At 35.0% G+C, this 10,961-nt stretch overlaps 1 protein-coding gene across 1 annotated transcript in view; it reads left to right on the plus strand.

The window, feature by feature from the left end:
- The window catches only part of DTWD2 (DTW motif tRNA-uridine aminocarboxypropyltransferase 2), a 92,812-nt gene extending 84,254 nt beyond the window's left edge, over nucleotides 1-8,558 (plus strand). Inside the window, exon 6 of the mRNA XM_004420284.3 lies at nucleotides 5,602-8,558. Within this exon, the coding sequence (XP_004420341.1) occupies nucleotides 5,602-5,772 (171 nt within the window). The 3' untranslated portion in view covers nucleotides 5,773-8,558. The remainder of the gene's footprint in view (nucleotides 1-5,601) is intronic.
- The last annotated feature ends 2,403 nt before the right edge of the window (nucleotides 8,559-10,961 follow it).

A 10,961-nucleotide genomic window follows, 5' to 3' on the forward strand; every position in this document is an offset into this window, starting at 1 on the left:
GCCACTCTTCCTCAAGCAAAAAAAGAAAGATTGGCAACAGCTATTAGCTCAGGGCTACTCTTCTTCAGGAAAAAGAAACAAAAGAATATTTTACAGCAACCTTTTCTTTTTTTACATTGGTGCTTTTATTTGAGGAGGTATACCAATTTCTTGTTTATCTTATTAACTTTGCTTAGAGTGTAAAAAAGATATAATTTTTTGAGAAAAACTCCTGCAGAATATGAAAAGGTTATAACCTGCAATCATCATTTTATTTAATTTCCATGAAAGCCTGATGATTTCATATATAATTAATAATCATCAGTAAAGAATAATGTTTGAGTGGGCTTACTAACATCTCAATCTTTTGGAATATGTGAAAAACTTTGCACTTATGGCAAAAGAAAAAAATAGTAAAACTTAAATTGTTAGAGTTTTTTAATCACTGAAAATTTTTGGTAAATACAACTCAAGAAGAAAAAGTCAGAGGATGGCAACATAACTAAATGGAGTTTTATAACGCCCCCCTCTAATACACACACACACACACACGCACACACACGAAGTACTCTTTCTTCTTTCTCTCTCTCTCATTATATACTATGGTTACTATTATAAGAGTGTGCCTTAGCCATGAAGGAGATTTCAATAATGGATAAAAGCTCAGGTCTGAGTAACTGGATTAGTTACCAAGAACAAGAACAAAAAACCTCCCGAGCGAGTAAGGAGAGTTAAAGAGTGCCAGAAGCAAGCGTTGAATGGCCTTTTTCCTCTCCCTACCCTAAGCCTTGGAAAAGGTCAGAGTTGAAGACTCTTCTTCTTTTGAAAGAAGTAGGCTTTCACGAGTAGGCTTTTTTTGTGTGTATTCGTGCGAGTAGACTTCGTTTTGGGTCTAGGCAATTTCTCTTTTTCTGTTCTCTCTCCTTTGAGAAAAACAAATTCATGAGGGCCCCTAGATCCTTACCCCAAATGACCAAGGAGTGTTCTCAGACTTTTCTCCCTCCCCTCTAACTTTATTGCCAACTCCAATGTATTATACCCCTATATTTGTCTTTCTATTTTGTTTATTCACCATCATCCCTGTATGTTCTTGAACAAAAAAACTACACTGTTTTAAGGTGTCTTAAAGAAAGATGAAACCCAGTGCTGTTGTTTAAACTTGCTTTCTGTATAATCTTTGTATTTATTTTCCTTTTTGTTGATGTAAAACTCTAGGATCAGCCAGCACATACCTGGGACCCATTAAAAGTTCAAGTCTTTAGGGAAAATATAATATTCTTTGGCTATAGATTTAATACTTTCTTTCCTCTCCTTGTTTTGGGTGCTGAAAAGAATTCTCTATATACTTATACCTCTTATTCCCACAGTTGGAATTGGATCGTTACTGCAATCCTAAACAGAAGCTTTAATGTTGGTGGTGGTGGTGGTTTAATAGTAGTAGTTGTAATATAATAGGGTTAGAGTTTGGGATAGGGTTTGTACCGCTACTGCTACTGCTGCTACTGTTCCCCCTTCCCAGTTTTATAAGATATATTATTCTGGTATTAATTAATGTACCATCACAGTAGGAAACCTATCTTATATTCTGAGTATAATATCTAACACAGGCAAAGTTTAAGATACAGAAAGGTGACAGGACCCAGGATCTCTTCAGCTTTTGTTATTGTTGTCTATGGATCAAATCGAATACAAAATCCTAAAGTAATAGTGACGTCCTAGAGTTCTCTTTGCTTTGGTCACTAGGAATAGTCATACTAAAGTTGCCAGGAGTAGAAAAAGGATGTTTGACAATTAGATGTGTGATTTGGGGGGTACTGATAAGATGGTCGATCGACGGGAGCATGAGCAGAAGAAATGTGTAATGAAACATCCCAAGTTGCTTATTATTAAAGCTGGCAAAAAATTAGCTTTCTTAGTGGGGGAACGCCAAGCTCAGCCTGTTCAAATCTAGCTACAATTAAAAAATGAGTACATTCCACTGAGAAACACAGTTACCATCTGCTCTGAACATAGGTATTTTTTCTCTTTCCTAGGGAGGAAAGCTATGACATACATTTTTCCCTTAATAACTTTTTATTAGGGGTATCCTAATAAAGCCTTAAGATGTTGGGGAAGAGTAGCAGTTTTTCACCTGGCTTCATTCTGTAGAGGTAGGCCTCCTCAAAACAAAGAACTTGGCATAGAATAGTGTTCTTAGCCTGTTGATTCTTCCTCATCCTTTATTCTTGAGCAGTTTTTCAGACACTTGGAAGTAGCATGGTATGAGTTTTGAAGCAGGTTTGAATCAAAACTTCATCACTTATCATCATCACTTTTTGCCAGTGGGCAATTTCTGTAATCTTTTTGTGCTTTGTTTTCTTATCTGTAATGTACAAAAAATAGTTACCTCATAATATTATTGTGACAATTGAATGGGATAATGTGTGTTAATTGCCTGACACCAGGCACTCAGGAAGGTTTAATCCTTTTGCCCTTCCTTGCCTCTCTTGGTTCTTGATGATAGATTGACAAAAATTATGAACTAAAAGTTGGTGGTTTTCCTTCAGCTACTATAATATTTACCAGGTCTTTTCATACCTTGGAAGCTTTGAGCTTGGGGATCGTCTTTATTATAGAACCTTCTCTTCTTTGGCAGTTTTACCTTATGAACTTGTATAGCCTGATGTGGCGAAGCTTTGTGCCGTAGCCTAAGTGCCTTAGCTCTACTCAACACCAGAAGTTGATAATAATGGTCCCTTGAAAACTGTCACTTTGCACCTACAGACAAAAGGATTTACAAAACACTGATTTCCCCCCAAACTTTTAGAAATGAACTAATTTTGTAAATAGAGGATTTTCTTAGTTCCTCTAAGCCAGTCCGTCTCTCATATAGTTCAAATTGCCTCAGATATGATGTTATTAATTTATATAGCAACATTATCATTTATTATCAAGTAGTGTGCTAAACACTTTAAATGCATCATCTTAGTGTACCATGATAATAACCTTGTAAGGTAGGTGTTACTGTCCTCATTTTACAGGTGAAGAAGATGAGGCAAAGAGAGGTTATATAACTTATCTGGGAACACATAGCTAGTAAGTGATTGCATTAGTCAAGATAGGCTAGATTTGGCTGCAGTAACTTAAAACTCCAAAATCAGAATGGCATAATACAGCAAAGGTTTACGCCTCTCTCACGCTGTCTGTCCAGTGGAGTTGCCGGGGACCTCTGCTCACTGCAGTCTCTTAGGGTCCCAGGCTGATGGAGACATCATCTAGACACGTCAGTCATTCTGCTTTCATCAAGGAAGGAATAAGGGGAGGTGGTGAATCATACACCGCTTTGAAAGCTTCTACCCAGAGTGACACACATTATTCGTGCTCACATTTCATTAACCAAAGCAAGTTATATGGCCATGCATAACTTCAAAGGGGGCTAGAAAAAACAATGTGATCATATACCAAGAAGGAGCACTGGAGTATTTGTGAAGAGCCCTAGTAACGACCACAGAGATAGAGTGGGGATCTAATCCAGATCTGTCTATCTCCAAAATTCATTCTCTTAATTACCTCAGAAAATTGGTAGAGTCTTATCTCCAGGAGATAAAAGTTGGAGGCCTTTAACCACAGGAATATTAGTATTCTCCTATCTATGAAGAATCTAATAAACGTCCTCACATAGCAATAGAACTTTCAGTTGTCTCAGTCTGTATATAGTCCTAGGTATGTTTCCTAGGTATGATCTTTCAGAATCCAATCAGTCCATTATGGCTCTGTAAAGTAATATATAGTTGTTTCCACATTTGCTCTCTTGTTTGAAGTAATGAAGATATTAGAAGAAATTATGAGAACAAGCTTAAGGGGCTTTCTACAGGAATGTCGTGCAGAGCTTTTCCAAGATGTTTATCTTTTTTTTATTGGTGTATAGCAGTTAGGAATTACATTTGGTTGCATGTAACAGAGCCGTTACTGCAGTGGTTGGAACATATAGGGATTTGTTTTTCTCCTGTAAATAAGAAATGCCAAAGTGAGCAGTCCAGGACTGGGGATGCAGCCTGAAAAGGACATCAATGACCCAGATTTCTTCCGTCTTTATGTCCTTCATCATATGTATTTGACTTTAATCTTTATGTTTATTGTACTGTAGTCACATGATGGTTATCTGATGTCTAGCAGTCATGTTCCAGGCAAGAAGAAAGGGCAAAAACCAATGCCTGCTAAGTCTGTCCAGTTTTAAAGAGTATCCCTGGAAGCCTCACCCTAAGACTTCTGCTTACATCTCATTGGATAGACTGTTCCATTAGCCAATGTAATATTACAAGCTGGACACATTGCCACCTTGAATAAAATTTTGGATTTTTTTAACAAAGAAGAAAAGAATGGATATGGAGAAGCAACTACTAGTGACTGCCACAGTTTATTAGTTCATTGTAAATTGAAGCTATTAAGCCCTTTGCTACCCCTTACATTGTATATGTAGGGGAGTAAATTTTCACATAGACATTGTGAATTTATTTTTGTTTTTTGAGGAAGGTTAGCCCTGAGCTAACATCTTTTGCCAATCCTCCTCTTTTTTGCTGAGGAAGATTAGCCCTGGGCTAACATCCGTGTCCATCTTCCTCCACTTTATATGGGACGCCACCACAGCATGGCTTGACAAGTGGGGCATAGGTCCACACCGGGATCCGAACCTGCAAACCCCGGGCCGCTGAAGCGGAGCGTGCAAACTTAACCATTACGCCACTGGGCTGGCCCCGACATTGTGAAATTTTTGTTGTTAAATCTGTCAGTGTTTTTGTTTGTTCCTTTTATGTTTTTTTTTTTTTTTTTTAATCAATCTGTTCAATCAAGCTTTTGCTGTTGTTATTTAAGAGATTTATATCAGGGGTCTCAGGCCCAAAGAAAGAATCTGACTCAAAATATGTTTAAAACACTGACATAGTGTTTTTATTTTTTTTTAATTTTTGAAAATGAATAAGTTTAGGTAGAGCATATGCTCCAGTTGTTTTACAGCCTCTACCATTCTCTTTATCTTACGGGTCCAGCCATGTGGGTCCAGCCATTTTGCATGTCTATGTATATGGCTGGCCCTATAGATATTGGAATTTAGACAGGTACATATACAGTTAGAATTATTTCAAATGCACCAAAACCTGGATATTTAGCTTGTGTGTGGTCCGTGGACTAGTGTGAGAGAATTAGTAAACCACTTACCCATTCCTGCCATCATCTCCTTGTTATCAGATAGCAGGAAGCTTGCATCAGTCTGTAAATGAAACTGAATTATCTAATTTGTATCTAAAGGTCTCTTTTAGTCTGCTTGTTACAGATTAAATTATTATAATGGCAACAATTTTTTGTGGTGTTTGACTATTAATGTGTAAAACTAAATTCAAACTTTATCACCCATATGGAAAATCTGTATTTGTATTCTTATTGGAATTCTTTAGTGGTGTGTAAGGTATGAATTTAAAGAAATTATTTATTTAGAAATAATCATATATTTATTAGCATGTCTATTGCTTTTCATAGTTAAAAGCCAATAATAATAAAAAGAAATGTAATCTGTGAAGAAAAAAATCTAGACAGAATATTATGATTTGTCACAGACACTTTTTTAGTATCTTTTTTTTATCTTAACAGACTTTGCTTCGCCCTCTTCAAGCTTTATGCTCTTTCCAGCTTCAGCATGGTGCTCAGATTCGCCTCAGCAAGGAACACCTTCTGAAAAACGGAATATATCCTAAGCCGATGCCAAAGAACAAACGCAAACTCAGGAAAATGGAACTGTTAATGAACAGTGTTAAAATTTAGTGCAGTTGTTCTTATGGTGCTAGTTATGGTGTCTTCAGCTGACAATACTAAGTTAAGTCTTCATACAATTTAAGTCTGTGGGCTTTTGACTGTCTAAAGAATGAGAGTTGCATACTAAACTTGCCCAGAAGAAGAAAGTAAACCAAATAGCTGTGAAGAGACAGACACACAGAAAAATTACTGACTCAGTAAAAAGCAAGATTTCATACTATGTTTATTTTTAAAAATGTGCCTCTATTACATTTTTTAAAATCCATAATTTGAAATGTGATTAGTTGTTGAGTTGGGTTAGAAGTTCTTATGGAAGGAAATTGTTCTGCCTGATTGGGACAGTATTATTTCCATTAATGATTATAGGATAATTAGGTATAGACCTATAATAGAGGATACCTACGTCAATTTGCAAAATTGTATGTGAACTTTATAGTTTGAAAATAATGATAAGCAAGTAGTTTAGATTGAACTTATTTCATAAAATAGTATAACAGAATAAGGAAACTATTCTTTAGGGACTAAACTTGAACTCAGTTAATGTGATTAGGTGTTCTATTAATTGCCATAATTTTTTTCTATTAAGGTCTAATTGACATATAACTTTGTTTTAGTTTCAGGTGTACAACATAATAATTTGATGCAGTCATGCATCACTTAACGACAAGGATGTGTTCTGAGAAATGCGTCATTAGGGAATTTCATCCTTGTGTGAACATCATAGAGTGTACTTACACAAACCTAGATGGGGTAGCCTACTACACACCTAGGCTATATGGTACTAATCTTATGGGACCACTGTTGTATATGCAGTCCATCATTGACCAAAATGATGTTATGTAGTGCGTGACTGTATTTGTATTCTTTGTGAAATGATCACCATGGTAAGTCTAATTAACATCTGTCACCATACATAGTTACAACAAATTTTTTTCTTGTGATAAGAACTTTTGAGATTTATTCTCAGCAACTTTCAAATATGCAAATTAACTGTAGTCACCATGCTGTACATTACATCCCCACGACGTATTTATTTTATAACTAGAAGTTTATATCTTTTGACCTCCTTCACCCATTGTGCCCACCCCCTGCCTCTGGCAACCACCAGTCTGTTCCTTGTATCTATGAGCTTTTTTTTTGTAGATTCCACTTATTAGTGATATCATGTGGTATTTGTCTTTCTCTATGTGACTTATTTCAGTTTAGCATAGTGCCCTCAAGGTCCATCCATGTTGTTGCAGATAGCAAGATTTCCTTCTTTTTTATCACTGAATAATATTCCGTTGTATGTATAGACTACATTTTTTTTCTTTTTATATTCATCCACTGATGGATGCTTAGGTTGTTTCTGTATCTTGGCTATTGTAAATAATGCTGCAGTGAACATGAGGGTGCATATATCTTTTCAAGTTAGTGTTTTTGTTATCTTTGGATAAATACCCAGAAGTGGAATTGCTGGATCATATGGTAGTTTTATTTTTAATTTTTTGAGGAGCCTCTGTATTGGTTTTCATAGTGGCTGCACCAATTTACATCCCCACCAGCAGTGCACAAGGGTTCCCTTTTCTCCACGTCCTTGTCAATGCTTGTTATTTCTTGTCTTTTTTGATAATAGCCATTTTAACAGGTGTGAGGTGATAGCTCATTGTGGTTTGGTTTGCATTTCCCTGATGGTCAGTGATGTTGAGCATCTTCTCAAATACCTGCTGGCCATCTGTATGTCCTCTTTGGAAAAATGTGTATTCAGATCTTCTGCCCATTTTTTAATAGGATTGTTTTTTTGCTATTTGGTTGTATTAGTTCTTTATATTTTTTAGATATTAGCCTTCTGTCAGATATGTGACTTGCAAATATTTTCTCTCATTCAGCAGGTTGCCCTTTCATTTTGTTGATAGTTTCCTTTGCTGTGAAGAATCTTTTTAGTTTGATGTAGTCCATCTTCTTAAATTTTTGCTTTTGTTGCCTTTGCTTTTGGTGTCAGATTCAAAAAATCATCGCCAAGACCAATGTCAGGGAGCTTACTGCCTATGTTTTCTTCTAGGAGTTTTATGGTTTGAGGTCTTATGTTCAAGTCCTTAATCCATTTTGAGTTAATTTTTGTGTATGGTGTAAGATAGTGGTCCAATTTCATTCTTTTGCCTGTGGCTGTCCAGTTTTCCCAGCACCATTTATTGAAGAGACTATCCTTTCCTTATTGTATATTCTTGGCTCCTTGTCGTAAATCAATTGACCTATATGCATGGATTTATTTCTGGGCTTTCTATTCTGTTCCATTGATCTATGTGTCTGTTTTTATGCCAATACCATACTGTTTTGATTACTATAGCTTTGTAATACAGTTTGAAATCAGGGAGCTTGATACTTCCGGCTTTGTTTTTTTTTCTCAAGATTGCTTTGGTTATTTGGAGTCTTTTGTGGTTCCATACAAATTTTAAGATTGTTCTATTTCTGTGAAAAATGCCATTGGAATTTTGATAGGGATTGCATTGAATCTGTAGATTGCTTTGGGTAGTAGCCCTAATTTTTAAAGAGGTGCATATAATTTTGAAATAGCACACATTTTCATTTGTAATCACTGGATAAGTTTAGATTTTTCACTATTCATTGAATAAGTTTATTGACTCTGTGACAAACTACTTATGTTGAAGTTTTCATATGGAAATAACTGAAGTAGGATATAATACAGCTGTAATTTCAAGAACATATTTCTGTAACTAGGGCTATTTAAATCTTTTTTAGTGGGCAAAAACTTTGAATTTGAGAGAATAAAGTTTTTCCACCCCCTTGGGAAAATATTTACTGAGATTTTGTATAGAATAAGAGATATATATGTAGTATATATTTATATCCAACTTAAATCTACTGCAGTTATGTACACATTTTGGCAAGAAGAGGGGACTTTGTTTTGTTCTTTATTTATAACTTCTAGAGTTTTCTGTATCCAGTTTTAAGACGTAAGGAAAAACTAAATGTGATTTAAAAGTAAGCTTGATATATATGTGTGAATATGCGATACATGAACATACACCAATGCTTATTTCTGACCATTTTTATCCTTATTTATTCATTTATTGTTGACCTGGATTAGACCTTTATTAAAAGCTTTAATGCTGGTCATAACTAGAATGCTAATGAATGTTTGGGGAAACTATGCAGAAAATATTTTAAAATCTCAACAAAAGTTAGATTTCTATCTTCTATTATTGACTTTTTTTGGATTTAAAAACAAATTAGCTCATTTATAATCTAAAACACCTATAATATCAAATGATTATCTAGGTTTAATAGAGAAGAAATATAATAATGTATAATGAGTTCTTACCAAATGAGTTAAAATCATCTTGCAGTAATTTTTTTCATGTTAAAAATAAATTTGGCAAATTTCCTTTATCCATTATTGTTGCTTTTTTAAAAAAAGAAAGTTCCTACATAAGACACCATTTAAATCTTAAAATTTTACTTCAATTTGTGTTGATTTTTTAGAATAATTACTATTATCTTTTAAATACAACATTTTAGGATGTTTTTTGGACACTTAAGCAAGCTTAAAATTCCGTGTTGTTGGAAATGTATAAAATTTTTTGAAGAAAGTATGTATAGTTTTCCAAATTATTTTTCTGACCTCTTGAATTATGTTACTAATTTTTAATATTTTACTGACCTCTTACCAAGATCATGCCATTTAATCTTCTCTAGTATACAATGCTTCTTTAGTCACTTGCTTTTATTAAGCAGTTTTAAAAACTTTAAAAAAAGTTTTAAATAATATTTTTTAAAAATATTATTATTAGTATTTTTAGTTACTGAAAATTCTCGAAGTGTGTAGTATTATGTGAGGATTTTAGCTGAAAATGTAATCTGGTTTTTAAAAGTTGTTACTTTTTTATTGTATTGGTTTGCTTTAAATTCCTATGCTTTATGTTTGCTCCATTTGCCTGGACTAGAACCAGGTTTTGTGGATTTGTAACTTTACATGTACTCTGACTGCACTTTGATGTGGGGTAGATTGTTTTGTGAATTGTTATTTAAACCATGTAACTCAGAGGGTAGTATTCTCTTGTATACGAGGTGACCATACATTTAGTCAGTCCCTTTGTAGTGAGTTGAAAATCACTGTGTGATGAGTGATCTTAGTTTGAGAGTTTCTTGCACATGTGAGTATAAAGGGTTGAGAACTACAGTATCTGAAGCAAGTAACAGTGCTTGGCAGCTTTCTATAGCTTGGATTACAAGATTTCTTATGTGGAACATGGGAGTTACATCTATTAGGAAAAATTATGTGCCTCCACTTTAAGACTAGAAACCCAACTTTCCTTAGCCATGACCATTACAATGTTGTTTTTTCCCCAAGATTTTGGAACGAGCAAGCTCCTCACCACACTATTGTTAGTGAATTATGTAGCAGAGCACTTCTATATAACGTCTTCAGTTTCTTCATCACATATTCCCATTGATTGCCCTAAATTGGCTATTTAAAAACATGATCATGGCATTAGAGAATCCTTTCCATTGAATAATGCTGAATTTCAGGGAGGTAAATTGTTGACCCTTGGATACAGCTGCCTTTGGTATAGAAGTAAATGTTATTGATGCTGTAAGTAAAAATTAGGTTTGACTTAGTGAACTCAAAAGTTTTATATAACTGGACTTTTATTATATGGATTTATTCCTTAAAAATGGGTATGAGTGGGGGCTGGCCCGGTGGTGCAGGCGGTTAAGTGTGTGCACTCCTCTGTGGCGGCAGGGGGTTTGCAGGTTCAGATCCTGGGCGCGCACCCACACACCGCTTGGCAAGCCATGCTGTGGTGGCGTCCCATATAAAGTGGAGGAAGATGGGCACGGATGTTAGCCCAGGGCCAGTCTTCCTCAGCAAAAAACAAGGAGGATTGGCAGATGTTAGCACAGGGCTGATCTTCCTCACAAAAAAAAAAAAAATGGGTATGAGTGGATATTTTTATAGATAAATAATATTGTGTTTTAGATGTAATGAAACTGCGTTTAAATGTGTCCCATAGCATAGAATGAATCACTACCTCTTAATTTGTCCAATCTAATTTTTTTATTTACTGGATGTGTTTAGCATATTCTCCCTCCTTTCTCTTTTTTTTTTTTCAGCTTTGTTGAGGCTTCATTGACAAATAAAATGTAAGATATTTAAAGTGTACAACATGGTGATTTTGTATGCATATACATTGTGA

Source organism: Ceratotherium simum, chromosome 4, assembly GCF_057802395.1.
Source record: "Ceratotherium simum simum isolate JZ-2026a chromosome 4, ASM5780239v1, whole genome shotgun sequence".
Classification (NCBI taxonomy): Eukaryota; Metazoa; Chordata; class Mammalia; order Perissodactyla; family Rhinocerotidae; genus Ceratotherium; species Ceratotherium simum.